This window comes from Platalea leucorodia (assembly GCF_965183815.1).
Source record: "Platalea leucorodia genome assembly, chromosome: 9".
NCBI classification, from domain to species: Eukaryota; Metazoa; Chordata; class Aves; order Pelecaniformes; family Threskiornithidae; genus Platalea; species Platalea leucorodia.
This window is the reverse complement of record NC_138831.1, coordinates 1,651,347-1,670,466: the sequence shown is the minus strand read 5'-3', so window position 1 is coordinate 1,670,466 and position 19,120 is coordinate 1,651,347. Positions and strand designations below refer to the sequence as shown.

Below are 19,120 nucleotides of genomic sequence, written 5' to 3'. Positions count from 1 at the left end.
TTGGGGATGTTCACAACTTACTCATATGTTTACAATAGTTCAGGTAAGGTGTTTTATAAGAACTTACTTGATTCCCCTTTTCAGAGATGTACTTTAGCCCTGCTACACCATACCTCTTTGGCACAACGTTACGGTGAGCTGCTACCGCTATAACTATGTACCATGTCTTGTGGTTTAATCCCAGACAGCAGCTGAGCACCCAGCCGCTCGCTCACCCTGCCTCCCCCGCGGTGGGATGGGGCGAGAAGCAGGGAAAAAAGTAAAATGCACGGGTTGAGATAAAGACAATTTAATAGGACAGCAGAGGAATAATAATAATGATGATGATGATGATAAAAGAATATACAAAGCAAGTGATGCACAATGCAATTGCTCAGCACCCGCTGACTGATGCCCAGCCCATCCCCGAGCAGCGATCGCTGCCCCCCGGCCAACTCCCCCAGTTCCTATACTGGGCAGGACGCCACAGGGTACGGAACAGCCCCTGGGCCAGTCGGGGTCAGCCCCCCTGGCTGTGCCCCCTCCCGGCTCCCTGTGCACCGGGCAGAGCACGGGCAGCTGAAAGGCCCTTGACTGGTGTGAGCCCTGCCTAGCAACAACCAAACCATCAGTGTGTTGCCAACGTTATTCCCATCCTAAATCCAAACCACAGCGCTGTACCAGCTACTGGGAAGAAAATCAGCTCTATCCCAGCTGAAACCAGGACACCATGGAACATATGGTATCAGGCATCATTTAAGATTTATATAACAAAATATTGATAGCATCTACATACAGAAATAATATATGTTGTTGTGAAAAGTCTGGAGTTTAATATAAAAATAGATGCTCAATGCATAATGGAACAGTTGCACAAGTATTTTTCATATGGAATTGGAATGTTTTCTCAGAAAGGACAAAACCTTTTTGGTTTAAATGGCATTTAATAACTTGACCATACTAAAAATCCTTTCTCACAGATAGGAGATCAGACGGTATTTTGAAGAACAGAAACAAAAACGGGCACAAAAGAAAAACTACCTGCATTGTACCTTTATCAGGGTATCTCCCAATGAGTCCTTGTGTCCTAGGCATCCACCTACTCCCTGCCTTCTGACATGGCCAAGTTTTTCACTCTGTTATGGGTGATACAGCAGAGCAAAAATACTTTGCTCTCTGGAAAAATGCTCGAGAGAAGATTATAAATGGTTTTGGTTTGTGTCTCTTATGCAAGTTTTTTGCATCTGTTTTTTTCTGTTACTCTACTGGTCATTCTTTCTTTCATGAGATAAAGCATTGTGTCCTTCGTCTCGGTGTACACAGGCATTTCAGACCATGTAGAATGTTAAGAAAATTTGACAAAGTAGAAAATAAAACAACTTGTATGATAAAATTTTCAGAGCTTTCTTATCAGAGATAAGCTGCTGCTGTTTTGCATCCTAACTGAAAGGACTCGATGTTATAGGCACTAACTATGTTCCTAGCTAGGTATGAAAATTCTTGGCATTGGACTTCATTAATATGCAAAAGATGATAAATAAATGTGGATTTCCCTTACATTCAGCAGATTAAGGACCCAAATATACAACAGTTAAATTGTCTGGGGCAGGCACAAAACATTTTTTATTGTGGATTGATGATATCTAGTTTGATCAGATAAGTAAATAGCAGTTTACTTGGTCCAGCCACATTTTCTATGTTCTTTTTATTCCCTGAGAAATATTGCTATGTACCAAATTCATAGTGGTTTTATTTTTTAAGGAACTACCCAGTTTACATTCAGCTACTTGGCTTTGCACTGTTACTTGTCGATTCCATAAATTTATACGTAACACAGGTATAATTAGGTATGTTTTTCTTTAAGTAATAAAGAAGCAGCAAAATGGATTCATATAGTAACTAGCATTCTTGTTTTTAAAAAAAAAAAAAAAAAAGCCTGGGAGGTTCTCCTCTTTACTGTAGCAATTCAACCACTTCCTTCGCCCAGTGAAATATTCAGCCCATGAGCAAAGTTTAGAATGAATGTGAGGCCTTGCTTATTTTGGTGAATAGGTACTGACATAGTTTGTATTGCTGATTCCAGTTTGTCCACTATCAGGGCTATGCTAATTATTACTTGTTTGTCTTTTAAAACAGCTTGTATTTGCATCAGGGACAAGCTATAGTTAAACTCATCATTAATTCTCAATTGTTGGATAAATACAAGCTGACTCACTGAGTATAACTCATTTAAATTTTATTAGCAAATATGTCTAATAATCTAATAATGAATATCAACCAGAATGTTCTGTTCTTTTCCAGGTGGCTCTAGATTTGTGGGAAGACCTAAAAATTTGTAAAGAAGGTCAGAAAGAGTGGCTTATTAAAAAAATAAACGAGTCCCAGTTTATCATCATTGTGTGTTCCAAGGGAATGAAGTACTTCGTTGAAAAAAAGAACTGGAAACACAGAGGGGTGACAAAAGATGCAGGAAAAGGAGAACTCTTTCTGTTTGCTGTGCTGACTGTTGCAGAGAAGCTTCGTCAAGCAAAGCAGAATTCAAATGACCTCTGCAAGTTCATTGCGGTCTACTTTGATTACTCCTGTGAAGGAGACATCCCTGGTATTCTGGATCTAAGTACAAAATACAAACTCATGGACAATCTCCCTCAGCTGTATTCACATTTACACTCCAGAGATCCCAGTGTACAGGATTCAGGGGTGCTTCCTGTTAACATTAGTAAAAGGAATTATTTCAGGAGCAAATCTGGGAGGTCCCTTTATGTTGCCATTTGCAATATGCATCAGTTTATTGATCAGGAACCAGACTGGTTTGAGAAACAATTTATTCCCTTCCCTCCACCTTCTTTACGTTACTCGGAGCCTGTCATGGAAAAATTTGATTCGGGCTTGGTTTTAAATGACTTAGTGAGCAAACAGGTGATGGATGGCGATTTTTACCTGAAAACAGATGTAAATATTACCTCAGCGGGGAATTCAGACTCTCACTGTATAATTCAGCACTTAAACCTTGGAGAAGATATAGAAACTCAGGATATTCAAGGCGGTGGCAGCTCTGTTCTTCAGCCATTGCTACATGTTGTTAAAGCTTCAAATCTTAAGGATATGCCTCGAGATTCTGGAATCTATGATTCATCTGTTCCTTCATCTGAATTATCTTTACCTTTAATGGAAGGACTATTGACAGACCAAATCGAAACATCTTCCATTACAGAAAGTGTTTCTTCATCATCAGGTTTAGGTAAGATAGAGCAGTGTTTCAAAAATTATATTCAGGTATTGTGAGCCCATTTCTGCCATCTCAAAATATTTAAGATAATATGTGAGGAGTCATACAGAAGGCTGCAGAGAAAGATAAGCATTGTATAAAGATGGTAAAAAAGATAGGTTTCAGTAACTTTAGAAAAATGAATCTTTTCCTTAACTTATTGGGGGGGGGGATTATTAGCTAAGTAAGATTTCACTAAAATTCTATTAAGTCACGTCTCATTAATTGACCTGTTATTGGAGAGACTGCTGCTTTCTTCCAGGGACTGCTTGGCAGCTGGGATACTCAGCTGACAGCTGTGTGGTTTAATCAAGAGGGTGATATGGTGAAGCATTCTTACAGAAGGGCCATAAATCTAAACCTGACCTCCTGTTTTGCTCCAGCACACACTAGAACCTTTAGGGATCGAGTCTGTGCTGTGGTTAACTCAAGTTTCAGAATGACATTAGGCTTCTCATCAGATACAGGGCTGGGGGGAATGAACAAACGGGTTTCAGTGGAGGAATTTAAATGCTCTGAAGACACTCTCCAAAACAGATACCCAGCTTAGATGCCTACAGTTAGGAGGTGTAAATATTGCCTCAGGCTATATAAAAAGCTGATCTGACCTTACTAGTTAGAGTACATTGAACTGGCATCACAACTACATCCGTGTGGAATGTTCCAGCAACTGTATTCGTAGGATGAAACTGCTGTTTGGGATTTTCCTTAAGCAGCTACAACAGGTGAATATTGCATTTTGATAGTGGTATGCTGTTCCGCTTTCTTGAACGAGTGTTGACAGTGAGCTAGTTTGTTAGACTTTTTTCTTGGCTACATGGATTTATTTATTTTTTTTTAATTATTCAGATAATTCATAACTAAGGTTTGATGCCAGAATTATCTTGGGGGAGGGAGAATATAGATGTTGATTTACAGACACACCACCGGTATCTATAGGCTAGATAGACTATAGGACAAAATAACTAAAACCTGAAAACTTTTCAGGTGGAAAAAATACAGATTTACTGATTTAATTACATAAGCCACAAATACTGTTATTGTTTTGAAATTAATATTATGTTCTTTAATTTCCTGCCATCTTCTAACACAGCCTTGTCTCACATTTGTGGGAAGAATTACAGATGATGCCTGTAACGGTTCTAGCGTTGGATGAAAGTAGGATGCTAGTTTAAAATTCATGGCCTCTCTGTAAGAATGCTGTACCAGTATTCCCCTCCTGATTCACTCGCAGAACTGCCAGCTGGGTATCCCAGCTGCCGCGGAGGCGCCGGAAGAAAGAGGCAGTCTTTCCAGTAATTAATTTTCAAGTCACATACCTACTTGTTAACATGTGTCAGCTGCAGAGGTTAAACATTAGAGCACTAGCTGCTAGGGTTGGATCTTAGCACCGGTGTCCCAACACCTCAAGAAGCCACAATAACTTCTGCCATTTTCCCGTTCGCTGTCCCTGCCCAAACGCACCACCCTGACCGAGTCTCGCTCAGCCCCCCCGACCCAAACCGCGGTCCTGCTGAGGTACGGGGTGCAAAGGAGACAGTGCCTGCAACTGAGCATCACCTGCCTATTAGAGCGCAACCCGTTACATCTTTTTACTGTCCCAGACATACAAAATACTTACAGCCCTAATATTTATATGCCTAATAATGAGAGGAGTAGATAGAATTTTTTAGCTTTTATTCTTCTTCTAAGAGTTGGACATGTCCAAATTATTACTCTGAATTCACAGTACCATTTCTGTTCTGGCTACCTGTTTTTTATCCATTACTTGGTCAGAACAGAAGTGAATAGTGCTGACATTTATCATCTCAAGGTAGATCTCTCCTTTCTTCTTTAAAGGACAGTTTGATTTAATCTTTTGAATTAAAATCATAAGTCACATAACTTGTAATACTTCCTATCTTTCAGTGCAGTTCATGTGCAGACTACTGATCTGCAAAGAACAGATTCTCAAAGAGATCATATTGGGCATCATCAACTGAAGTTCAAACCACTTTAATTTTGAGAAAGTACCAACAACCAAACCTTTACTAGGTCCATTCGCCAATAAGGTCTTCTCTAAGAAGCCCTGCCTGGGGAGAAAATTCCTATTAATTCTTTAGATAAGGGGTTGCTGAGCATGGTCGTTCAGCCCCATGAACGTATGGCATTATGAGGCAGAGGGTTTTCATAGGTTTTCTTTGCATTGTTTCTAAAATGTTGACCAAGTACAAAATCAATGTTTCAATTAATGAACCTCATTTTTTTTCCCTTTTATAGGGGAAGAAGAACCTCCTGTAATCACTGCCACAAAATTCTTAGTGCCTGGAATATGTAAAGCAGAACTTCATTGCCATATCCATACTGACGAACTGCAGGCAATTGCTCCTTTATAATACATTACAACATTGTTATGCATTGCCACTTTATCAACAGCCTCTGTTTGTGCTTTAACTACCACGCTGTCTCAGCACTACATCTACTTGAAGGAACAAATACTCCCTGAAGATGATCTGTTATTCCTAAGGGATTTTTTTATGGCCAGTAAAGTTGAATCTGTTGGTCTTTATATAAAGTCTTCCATGAGTTGAAAAAAATGCAGCATGGAAAAACAGATGAGAATACATTTCAGAATTATTCCTATTGCTAATGTAAATGTCATGATATTACACTGTTTACAGATGCCATAATCAAAATTGACCTTTTTTTTTGCTAGAAATGATCTTGCAACTGGACATAAAATAGCTTGGAACATTAAGTCTTAGTAAATTTTGTAGTCCAGCCTCTAGTTTTACGTGCTGACATACTTGATGGCAGGAGCGTTCTAGTGAATGAGAGCAGGATTTTTTTCAGAAGCAAGATAAAATGCCAAAGGTGAGATCAAGAAATTCTCCATCAGAAGAAATAATTTTCTTTTAGAAATGTTTGAGCTCCTTTCCTCGCAGTCTTCTCTCTTTCCCAAATGTTAATGTGTCTCAGTATTTAATTTCAGATAAGCACGTCTCCCTCTTCTGTATGATTCTCCTATCTCTTCTGCACAATCTGGCTCTGATGGCTCACAAATAGTACCATACTGAGTCTGAAGTATCATTTTTATAACAGACAAAAATGCAGATCCTGGATACGCTGAGTGATACCATGGAAACAAAATTTCCTGTTTTCTTCCTGGAAGGGCTAATATAAGGAATGCTGTAAAGAGATATGGGGGAAGGAAGACCAAATTTTGTATTTAAGACATCATTCTGGATTTGTTCAGCCAGGAGATGAGTATGCTTTATGGGGGATTTCATATTATCCTTCAAGGACATGCTGCTACAAAATCACCTGGGGTAGAACAAGTTAAGACAAGCGGTTAACAGGCATGAATATTTTGCTTTGTTTTGAGCCAACCAGTAAACAGAAGTTATTTTGCAGTTCACACTACTTACCATTACTTAGTGATTAGGATAGTCTAATATTACTAGTGTTATATTAACAAAAAAAGCTACAACTACAACTGGACGTGTTTATCTGAAGACACAGAGCATGCATGTCCTTTCTTCTGCGGTGACCAGGTAGGTATACCATCATCCACAATATCCCTGCTGTTTCCAAAGAGCAACTTTCCCTAAGTAAAACCCGCCCATCTGTGTAACTGCAGTTCTAGGCACTGTGTAATAAGGATGATAACAGCAAACAGTAAAGGACAGCTTACCAATGTGCCTTTGCTAATTTTGCTCATGGAGTCAGATTCTGTCTTGTTTAACCTGTCTTCACGTTCCACTAACAGGAGGTTACTTCAGGAGTACATCAAGGGAGAGCTCAAACACCTCAAATATTCTCTCAATTTTGATAGATGAGAATTAGGCATTGCTAACTGTTACATTGTATTATCCATTTTAATAGCATGAGATAGAACTATTAAACAAGTGATGATTTTGGCTGAGTAGCTTTAAAGCTTTTTTTTTTGTGTGTTGGTTTATATTTAATAATTTGAATGTCCAAACAAAAGACTCTTGAAATTGTTGTCACAGATGGAGTAAGAAAGTGCTGTAACAATTACTTGAACATAACCATCGATGGAGGAACTCCAGCGTGCTTTGCAGTTGTAATATGGAATTCTGTGATCAGCTAGATGTATGTGTCAGATTTGGAGGGCCCTGTCCATTACTGTAATGTTCCTTACTCCTCCTGTTTTCTGAATTTGAAAGAACACTAACTGGAAAACCTCAAACTCACAATACCTAAGTAAGTGTAGGTAGTTTTATGTACACCGTGATTCATCTGCCTTCAAGGATGTATATTTTTTTTTTAATGCTGTGCCTTGGGCTGTACTGAAAGCAAAATTCTTTGTGTTTTCCTGTGCTTTGAAGTTGAAAAATACCTGGGTCAAACTAGGCAGAATAGTGTCGAGGTGAATGCTCCTCCACTAAATCCAGCGATGAAGGATCTTGATTCAGCGTAATTCTTGCCATTTTACTAGAGAAAGAGTTTGGCTTGATAAGATACAGGCAGAAAGGTTACAAAATTTGTGTGCTGAAGAGCTGCTGTGCATAGAAATGCCAAAGCTGCAAAACAGGAGGAGGAGGCAATTTCTTAGCAATTAGCTGGTGCAGGTAATGCTGCTTTCCCCGTGGACAGTGCCAGCTCTCGTACTGTTACCTGTGCTAGACTAAAGATTGGGAAGATTCCCTGGTTCTGTTCAATTCAGTAGCAGAATTGGTGTTACTTAATGGAGTTAGGTTTTCATTTTGAGCTCTAAGAAGGCTCAGTTTCGAAAACGGATGAAGGCAGTTGCACAAAGAATCACTTGTCATTAATGTTTTTATTTCTTCAAAATTTGCTGTACAATCCTGCAAATCTTGTTTGATCAACTATAAGGTCTGTACAGATGCCAGTTAAATGGGGGGGGGAGAGAAGAATTCCTTCATTCCTTCTTAGCATAAGGTGGAAACAGCATATTATATGTCCTCAGAAGAACGAGAATGTAATTTATTGAAAATTTAGAGGACAGACCACACTTAAAATACACAAAACTGAGAAAAGTAATACTTAATCTGAATTAGCGTAGTTTTTTTACAAAGCCACAGTGCTTTAAAAAACTAGAAAATTATTGTGTATATTGAGACGCTGGAAGGACATAGTACTGAATTCTGTATTTTCCCTCCAACGAGAATAAGAGCAAAAATCCTTGTAAAAATATATTTTTAAAACAAATATGGTAACACACATATTAGAGGTTAGCTTACTACTACTATTTTCAAGCATTAGTAAACTCTAAACAGAATGTTAATGGTGAAAGGATCCCTTTAATTTCTACTAGACTCACGTGTGTGGACATTGTTTGGATGTTTTAAAATGTGTTTTCTGGGAGGGTGGAAGAAACATTGGAAAGCTGAGGGTTCAAGATACGGAAGTGTGTTCAGCATTTTGAATGATAAGTACAGTTGTTGCCATAATTTGTACCTGTACATAAACACATCAACTGTTGAAAATAGGATGCAGCTGACATTTGCAGAAAAAAATTTTTTATGATACTATAATTTAGAAGTTAAATACCAAAATAAACCATTTTTGTTCACTTTTGTTCACTTTCTTTCATGGGGCTTTTCTTAGTATAAGATGACTTGGCTTAAGAGTGCAATTGTTTTATCCAGAACACTTCCAATGCAGTTAGGCACACACCACAAATAAGCAGACTCTCTTAACTGCTATTCATACTCTACATCTGGAAGGGAAACAGATATTTTGATGGGTGTTTAATATAGTCAAGCAACTGTAAGAAACTTTAATTTTCTAAAAATTCTGTATTGGACAGACTGGGTCTTTTTTAATAAAACTGCTTTAATATGATTTTATGTAATTATTTTTCCTATATCCTCCTTGAAGGTCTCCTAGCAGTACATGGTTCTGCATGTCAAGTGAAACCTATCCACACCAACTACAAAACTATAATAACCTGGATTAATTCTGTCAAAGAAGATGTGATAATTACCTAAGATTTGTATGCTTTTTGTTTTCATCCAAGTGGATTTCAAAGCCCTGTTCCAGTCAATGAACCCTGCAAACTCTAATTTCAGGGGTAAGCCTTGAAACCACTCGTATTCCTTATGTTGCTCAGGTAAATGAAGGTTTTTATAATGGACTTTCGGTCTGGCACAATCAAACGTAGAATGCTACAGAAAAATCTGTAACGAGTCTGTAAAACTTGTTATTATTGAAGACTTGAACTGCTTACTTAATACCAGGTAGTTTGCATACACATTAGCTATGTTGAATTTACAGGATGATGTTTGTAATGTTTATACCTGGTGTCTTCCTTGGGCCTCTGTCCCACAGTTCCTAATTCTGCTTCTATCGCCCAGTAAATCAGAGACATTGAAGGGTCACTAAGCATGTGAACAGTTGCATTAGTAATTCGAAAGAGAATTTGATAAGTTACTTCTCTGTATCTGAACTGGACTTCTTTGAGATGTGTTATCCGTATGTATATTCTGCAGTCCTAATCTCTGTATCCTCTGCCTTGGAGCTCTGTACACGAGGGACTTTGTAGTTGAAAGAAAATGGAAAGAAGGTGTTGCTTTAGTTTTTACACCTTCCGTTTAAAACGTGAGAACCCTCAGGATGCTTTCCTGACGTTTGGGAACTGTTGGCCAAAGTTCTTACACCTTGAGGATGTGGAAAGATATGCCTCGGTATGAGGATGTGCACATAGGTAATATGTCTTGAAAAACTTCAGGAAGTAAGCTCGCATTTTTCTTTTTTTATCTTGCATTTAAATATTGTGGCGACTTGATACTGAAATCCCCCACAAGAAGAAAAAAACGCACACAACAACAAACACTCTTTGAGTTACAGTGGAAAACGTGCGCTGCACACAATATGTGCATTCAAACTATAACTGGTCAGACCCGTATTATTTCTAAAAGGTCAGAAATTAATGGCTGCGCTGTGGATCAGCTGAAGGAATTTTTCCTTCTATCTGCTATAAATTATTTTCTTTTACTTGCTATCATCTGTTGCTGTTTCTCAGAGTCATAAAAAACAGAACCATGGTCAATTTATATCTTTTATAACAGGATACAATTTCCTTCTTTATTCTGCTAGAACTGATTTAATAAAGTCTGATTTACCTATGATGTTCATTTTTATGGGCAGCTGCACTGTTGACAATGATTTCATATTTATAGCAGTCCATGGCAAAAGCAGCGATCGGTCATATTGTCCGCAAAAAGCAGGGGAAGAGGAAATGTCCCCTGGATGACCAGAAACTGAAGTGCCTGCCCATACCTACCTCAATGCTAAAAGCTCAGTGCTTAGTGACTTTGGTGGGGTACTCCAGTGCAGATACTTCGGGAAGGCTGGGAGTTTGAAAATAATGTGAAAGATGCTGGGGGGGGTGGAGTTTAGTTACATATAGTTAGATATAATAGTTTATAATAAATAAGCATAATAGTTATAATAGTAAACATCAGTGCAAGAAGAAATTAACATCTGGAGAATTTTCTTCATCAATTAATAAAAAGACTTCATTTTTACCGGACGGGGAGCGGTAACGTTTAAGGCTGATGTACCACAGAAATCACACTACCTTTTTCCCGGGCTCTGCTGGTAGGTTCGCAGGCCTTGACACTAGATGGAGGACTGAAGTAGCACGAGCGCGCGTATGGAATGCGTCCTGTTGGGCTGCTGAGGTAGCTGGAATTCTAACTATGTAGTTGCTACTGGTGTGCAAAAAGATCTACTTGGAGAGAGGCAGTCTTGTTGATTCTGCGAGTCAGGTAAATTTATTTCATAATAGTCTATAGAATTGGTATTTTTTCTCCACAGGGAAAGTATGCATCCGTGGTTTCACGTAATTGTAAATGCTATAACGCACGTATGCTCCCCGTGCAAATGCTCTGTTAACCCTTTGACTGTAAACTTTGTTTGACTGAAAACTTGTTCACAGAGCTTGCTCAGAATTTCTGTAATAGCCAACCACGTTTATGAGGAGACTTTACTCAGCCAAAAATATTTGGCTATTGATAATCATAATATAATTTCTTAGGGAATATAACATTTCTTATTAGTAAGACATGGAACCCGAGATTATACAAAGGGCCTGGGAGACTGACACAGTATTTTTTGCCATACCAGAGTAAAGCAACCTTTGGAGGCTGCACTCTGCCTTTTATTGGAATATTGACTATTGCCAACAACCGCAGACCAAGAGTTCTGTGTTACCTTTGACAGTGCACTAAAAATACAGATCAAAACTAAAAATACAAGTCACCTCTTCCATGGCTGAGAAAATTTTATTTCTAACCCAGTTACAGAGGATTAAACCTGTCAAAAGACTGGATGCCTAGCATAGCAAAAGGAAAAATTAAAACACTTTGGGAACGGACATGTTTTATTTATTTTTTGCATAGTTACCAAACTGAACTGTGTTTCAAAGAAAAAAGTTCCCAGAAGGATTTTACATCGAGGAAATGAGCGCCAAGAATATTTCACTGCAGCTAGCTCCTGCCTGGTGAAAGTAATCTGCAGTGCAAGTCGCAGAACAATAATCACAAAAGAAGTCTTTTTCACTAACATTTTCTAAGCCTTTTATGAATGCTGTGGCCACACCCTCTTTAGTAATGCTTTAGTTCTCAGATGATTCAACCCATTTCAGTGGCTCTGGTTACGAAATCAGATACTGACAATGTGAGTGGGACATACACCAGAGGAGTTGTTTGGTGTGTCACGAGTCAGATTTTTTGTCCCCACGAGTGCACAGCTGGGGATATGAAGGCCGTAAGCCAGTGTTGCTGTCCTCGTTTTACAGGGGAGATGGATAGGCACTAGATAGGGAATAGATCCCCTTCGGAACAGAGATGAGGCTGGTGTCAGCTGAAGACAGAATGCAGGGGTTCACGTCTTAGCCTTGAGGCGTAATGGTGCTTCTTTCAACAGTCTCCAACCAGTCAGCGTGTTTGGGTAGAGGCATTACTCTTGCAGCTTTTGCCGTTTTGCAATAGCCTGCGCGACAGAACAATCCGCAGGCGCTGCTTGTGCTCCGGCGTTCTGTGGCACCACCGCAACACGTCCTGCTGATGGAGCAAGGTGGGAAGCAGAGGGCGGCACTGCAGGAGCCGCAGGAGAAGGAAGAGGCAGACTGGGGGCAGACGTTAAGCAGTGTGTCTTACCTCCTCCGCGCCGTCCCGCGGAGGCCCCCGCAGCGCGGGGCGCTTTCGGCGGGCCCTGCAGCGGCCTGCTTCAGCCCCGCAGCGCTCCCTGGTACCGCGCGCTCGGCGTGCATTGCTTGATGCGACCCTGGTTTGCAGGAGTGACTCCTCTATAATTTTGATGAAAATCAGGAGTGATTTCATTGCTGTCAGTTACACCATACTTATTTCAAAATAATTAAAAGCGAGAAGAGAATTAGACCTGCTTGTCTTTAGCAGTGTCTAATACAGGGGATGTACCCGTAAGCCATTAGTCATCGTCAGAAAGGAAACTCTCTGCTCTTTATTGTAGCTTTTGCAAACGTGCCAAGGTGCGATTTAGGTGTTAGGAAGGAAACCACCATCTCTTTGCAGAATAGTTGGACAGTGCTCAGCTGCTGAGGGTGGAGCGAGAACAATGGGTACAGTGAATCAGGAAAGCAGGGCAGGGTGCTTATTTCTACGTTTTACCCCCTTTGCTTAGACTGCCTTTAGACCTGAGAAATACAGGTATATTTATTTGAATATTCCTGCTCTTACCTTTATATTGGCTTGTTAAAAAAACTTTTTTTTTAAGTGTAACTGTCAAATATCACTATTTTAAGATAATGTTTGGGACCGAAGTAATAACATTTAACACTTGCATTCTATATTTTGCATACTAAAGAAAATTTCATGCTTGTTAAGCTTTAAAAATGCTGAACAAAAAACAATTGCAAGTTGCGTGAATATAGTTTATCATCTTAAAAACCAGGAATTACAAACTAGTAATTACTAAAAAGTGTTAAATCTCCCTGGACAACATTTTTAGTTGATGTGGTTGAGCAGATTCCAGTAGGTTATAGAATTATAGAATTTACATCAGCTAATTCTTCATTCTCTGTGTACATAAGTAAGTGGAAATTTTGAGGACACACAAAATAGACTAAAAGTTAAAGGTCTCTAAAGAGAGCATCTCTTCCCATTTCCGGATAACGAATACCAAGTTAAGCTCTAAAACAGGGGTCTAAAACTGTCACTTTTCCTTTACAGGCATGGCAAGTCCTGAATAAAAAATGGCCGGGCACTTGCTGCCTGTTGCAGCCCTGCTGTTGTAATGGGCACCGCTCCAGTGGCGCTGCCAAAGCAGGGGTGGGACCTCTCTTTCCTAGTTTTTGTGGCAGCAGCCAACGATGAAGCCTCCATGTTTCAGGAATCCGTCAGAAATAAGAAGGACCTGAGCAGCCCCAGAGGTTTCTCTGTTCTGCTAGTTACATTGACACTGCTGGCAGCCTAGGTTTTGCCCGTAACATAATGTTGATTAAAACACATAAATCCCTGTGCAGCTAACTTTGCCATAGGGCTAGAAAAGCGCCAGGTCCCCATGTATCTGCCTAATTCATGTGAATTGCTGCTTTAGGGGCAGGAAAAAAGCAGTTGTGAAGCTATTACGGCATCTTGATGGCCGTTTTCCAGTTGAATTGTCCTGAGTTTTAAAAGAATATTTCACCTTAAGAACCAGTTTCTTTAGATGTGATTTTAATTCCAGTGTGTTTTCACACTGTGTAAAGTGGAGTTCGGAGATTGATTTAGTATCCCAAGCTGAAGAAATTAAATGGAATTTAAGACACTTACTTATAAAGAAGCAAGGTCTGGTGTCTATACCGCATTGCTGGCCTCAGCAATTTGAAACAACTGAAAGATTAGATCTCACTGGAAGATGTTAGGCTTGAAATGGGAAGCCTAACCACGGCTGAGAAACACAATTAATTATTCTATTTTAAAATAGTTCTGGTGTCTGTGGTACAAAATGTGGTGAGCTGCTTTTCCTCTTGTATTACCGTTTTTCCATTGGCTGCTTTATGTTGGCAATACTACTACTGGAAACAGGCCTACCACCTGCGTTTCACTTGAATTTGCATTTGCGTTAAGGGATGCGAGTGTTAGTATTCGTGATTATACCAAACTAGTGCCCGTAGACTTTGGTCACACAAAATGAGCTTATCTTTACCAGGCACAGTACGAACACGTACCAGAAAGATAGTCCTTCACCTAAAGAGCTCATAATCCACTTGCTTCCATCTTCACAGCCCTGGGTTTTTTTCTGATGAATGGGGCTTCCTAGTCTACTTCCATACTTCTTCTTTCCCCCCGAGCAGACACGCCTGTTGCCACCTGTAAGTTACCTGTCACTACTTTCCCCGGGTTGCTGACCTAATGGTCGCTTGCTGTCAACCTCGTGTGAGATTCCCAGCGCGGAACTGGTGCCATTTGCCCTTTTTTGGCCGGTTTCCCCCCCAGCGGTTCCGAACGCCGGCGGGACGGGAGCTGCCGGGGCGGCACAGGCCGCGCAGGGCCCGGGGCACGGTCGGCGGGGACGGCGGCCTGCTGCTGCCGGTGCCGGTGCCCCCTCCCGCCTTCCCCAGCCGGGGCGCGGGGGGAGGCCGGGGAAGCGAAGCCCGGAGCGCTGGGAAGAGGCAGGGGCCGCGGGGGCCACCGCTGCGGCGGCACCCGGCCGAGGGGGGACGCGGCGGGCGGGCGCGGCGGCCGAGGAGCGGAGCTGGGGAAGGCGGGGCCGGGCGGGGCGGGCGGAGGGGAGCCGGGCGGGGCGCGGAGCCGCGGGGCGGGGCTCGGCCGGGGAGAGGGGCGGGCGGCGGGGGCCGCACAGGCACAGGCGGGCAGACGCGCACGGACGCCTCCTCCCTCCGCCGCCCCTGACAGCCGCCGGGCGGCCCTGCAGCCCCCGCCTCCGCGCCCGCCGCCAACCGCTCGTCCCGCACGGCCCCCGGCGCCGCTTCTCGCCCTCGCCGGGGCGGCAGCTCTGCGAGCCGCATGCCGGGGGCCGAGGAGGAGCAGGAGGGGGCAAGGTAAGGCGCTGTCCCGCGCCTCGGGGCTCTGCTTGGGGCTGGGCGGGAGGCAGCCGCCTGTCAGAGCTGGCGGGGCTCGGCTCCTGCGGGGCGCCCGGAGGCGGCCGTGGCGGGGCTGACGGCGGAGGTTGCGTTGTGCCTCCCGGGGCGCCCGCCGCCCCTTACGGGGCTCCGCTCGGAGCGGCAGCGGGGGTGCCCCGGCGGTGCGGGAAAGGGCTCCCGCCCCCCTCCGTCTCCTCGCGCCGCCGCCGCCCCGCGCGCCCGGCTGTGGCGGTGCCGCGGGGAGGGGCAGGCACGGGGCGCGCGGCCGGGCCGGCCTGAGGCGAGCCGGAGGGCGGGAGCCGCCGCCCCGCGGACCCCCGGGCGCTGGCGGCCCTGTGAGGGGCCCTGAGGGGGCGCGGGCCGGCGGCGCGGCGGGCGCTCGACCCGCGCCCTCTCAGGGCTCGGCTGCCGCTTCGTTTGTTTTATTTATTCTTCTGAAGAACTCCCTGCGCTTATTTAGGGACAAATCTCACACGAGTGTCAGTTCAGGAGGGGAACCCCGCGCAGGAAGGGCCGCGGTCCCAGGTGCCTGTTGCCTCCTCTGAATACCGTAATTGTCATTACAAATAAGTTGTTCCCCCAGCGGCTCGTTTGCCTTGGCGAGTGGGAGCGCGGCTCCGCCGGTCTCTGGTTTTCAGCCCTTCCCTCCACCTTGGCGGGAGGAGGCGGTGGAGGGTTGTAGGCGAAAGGAAAGTGGAAAAAACAAACACCGGGCGTAATTCCTTACACTTGTGAAGTCAGTCACCGCCGGCTCCGAACAGGCTGCAGAAGAGAGGCCGCGTCAATTAGCGCGGCGCGGAGCGCTGCCGGCGTGGAAGCGGCCAACGCCGGCGAGGCCCGCGTGGTGGAAGGCTGCGGGTTGCCTCTGGCTGGCTCGGCCTGGCGTTGCGGTGGCGGGGTTTTACCCGTTACCTCGGCGCTCTGCTTGGCGGCGACCAGAGTTCGTGGTTTACGAAGGAACCGTTTACGTTAGTGCCAGAAATCCAGCTTTGGTAGGCCTTATCTTTATTTTTCTATGTAGTTCTTAAATCTTGCAAATATAGAAACGTTCGTGTATGTCTTTTCCATGGGTGCGTACATACATTAATATAACTTATAGTTAAATGTTATCCTTTAGTACCTTGTGTGCTACATTTTCATAGTGAAAGGGCAGAGAAAATTCCTTCATCCTCAAACACTTGTTATAGAATTAATTTGGTTACATACTCACTTGCGTGGCACATACAGAGGTCTGCGAAGTGCAGTGAGACGGGTGCTGTGTCTATACAGAATTTGAGTTCAGAATAGGAGAAGCCATGGGATTTGGAACCAAATAGAGTCAAAATATTTATTGCAGAAGAATAGGTCTTGCAGCATGTAGGTGGGGAGGGTGTGAAACGGAGCTGCCCCAGTGTGCATGAAGTAAGGGAACGCACAGGAATATCTTTGGCTTGTCATTTGGTGGATTTAGCCCTTCTATTTAAAATTTTATACGTGTGACTTGCTACCTGTTCTCAGTAATTACTTATTACCCAGTTTTAGTAAACAAAATACCATATTGTTTCGAACAGCAACGCCTTTTAATTTTCCATCAGAATGGTGCATATGGGTTAGCAATGTGACAAGGCCTCGTGACCCGCGAAGACGCTGTAACATTCGGTATCATTCCCCGCGCGTTTTCGCAGACCGCCGCTCTGTTTTGAATAGCGCACTTCTTCTCAGGACCGCTTTTGTGCAGACAGTTGTTCTGGCGCGATGCCAGGTTGTGGGAGCCTTACGCGCGCACGATTTGGAGGTGTATTATGTGGAGTTGCTTCCAGCAAGCGGCCGGTGAGACCACATGTCCTTAAACAAAAGTCTGTTTTGTTTTGCTGTTCACGAATTGAAGTGGGTGATACCTGACTCTCCTCGGGAGTTTATATGTAATGTCTTAATACCGACTCGGGGGCTAGTTTTTCCCATGTCAAGTCTTTTGCTTTAGGTGCTAAAGAAAATTAACCTGATGCCTTAAATTCTGTTTATGCTAGAGTTTTATTTGTATGTTTTCAGTATTTTAGGTTTTTGAACAATCATCTGTTTTGATGAAACGTATTTTTTCTGAGTATTTTTTGTGAAAGCATCTGCCCACTGCTCTAAATGCTGTAATAAATGCATTTAGAATCCTTTTGGAGTGCTTTGTGTGTGTGTATTATATGGCAGACACCTTATACTCTGTTAAATGTGATGTGCGTTTTGAGAAGTAATTTGTTAAGAGTTGCCGTTGTCTTCCTGTGTGATATGTAGGGACACTGGGAAATGATACGCTCTGCGGAAGACTAGAAGACTCGGAGTGCTATATATCGTATTATTGATTTATTTTGTTTAACTTAATTAGTCTCTTAATGTTTAATTTTATCAGTCCCTTTGTGTTATTTATTTGTTTATTAAATCTTGGGGATATAAGCATTGCAAGGTCATGTAGGTTTTACAGATACATTCCAGTACTTATAGATAAATGTAGTACTTTATAGATAAATTCTAATCTGTGACTTGGAAAAAGCCTGAGCAGAGCAGCGCTGCATGGGAATAAGAGGTGGAAACAGATGAAAATACTTGAACTTGCTGGACAAAGAAAAGTCTTGAAACTTTCATGTTTGCATCTATACTTACTGGCTGAAAAAAATGTTATCTCCACATATCTAATGTTTTCTAGGTCGTATAAAAGTCCCTTTGATTTTTTTACCAAATTGTGCCCCTCAACTTGTGAGGGCATGTTGCGGATTTCGGTTGTCAGAGTCGTATGAAATCTGGAATAAACAAATGGCTATGGTCTCGCACAAGTCTCTAAGAGCAGGTAGAACTATGGTAGTGTAGTAGGTAAATAATTGGAAAATAAAGGACTCAGTAAATATGCTCCAGTAATCTCTGATTAAGAAACACCTCGTGCTTTGCTTTTGACTTATAATAGCTGCAAAGTAACTATTCTGAAATAAATAGTTATATAGCATGTAACTGTGGTGGCCTCCATCCCCAAATGTAACATAGAGGTTATAAACACAAACAAACAAAAAATATTTTCCCATCTAGCGTCAGCCAGGGTTGAACATAATGTGATATGCTGTCGATTACGGACACGTAGGCGATGATTAACTTGCAGGTGCTCCACGCTGCATAGAATCCAGCTGAAGTGGTTAGCATGCTAATGGTCAGGCTGTTAATATCTAAACACAAGGGCGTGTGTGCATGCATATTTATTTACTTCTTCCTAATCACGTGCTGATGAATAGTCTAAGGACTTCAAATCTGAGTAAATGCTGCCGTAGGTATGTGAGTTACTTCAAAGTAATACCTGTCTTAGACAGACCACTGCTTGAGGGGTGGTACTTGAAGGCACAGCCAGTAGTGAAATCCAGCAATCCCCTCCCAAAAAAATTGTTTAAACTGGACAAGAAGCAGAAGCTTTATGTTCTTTACAATAAAAGAGCATTTTTTTTTGCTTTTCATGTATACAAACGAAAACGGTAACATGATGTGACTAGAAATGTGCCCTATAGTGTTACTGATTCCCCGCCCCGTAGAACTAATTACCCTCACAGTTGTGCAGTTCCCCTCAGAAGTCTGCAGGTGTAATCCATGTGTGGTACAAATTGTATTCACACAGGTTTACTGGCTTTTATACCAATGAAGCTTGCACAAACTTGGAAAGTTGGCAGGAGTTACCTGGATTTGTGTCGTTTCTGTAGAGCAAGAACAGCTGCTCTGCTGGTATCCTCTCTCAAACATTTTAGTTGTTAAACAGAAGGACAGCTTTCATTTAGTTTATTTTAAACATTTCAGCATTTTTCCAGAATAAATTTTTGGGATTATAACTAGGAGAA

General features: G+C 42.6%; 1 protein-coding gene across 1 annotated transcript in view; it reads left to right on the top strand.

Annotated features, from left to right (window-relative positions):
- IL17RD (interleukin 17 receptor D) overlaps window positions 1-5,622 on the top strand; it is a gene marked incomplete at both ends in the record, with an annotated part of 49,347 nt that extends 43,725 nt beyond the window's left edge. The window contains 2 exons of the mRNA XM_082322044.1: window positions 2,281-3,220; window positions 5,507-5,622. Coding sequence (XP_082178170.1) covers window positions 2,281-3,220; window positions 5,507-5,622 — 1,056 coding nt within the window. The remainder of the gene's footprint in view (window positions 1-2,280; window positions 3,221-5,506) is intronic.
- Window positions 5,623-19,120: the final 13,498 nt, after the last annotated feature.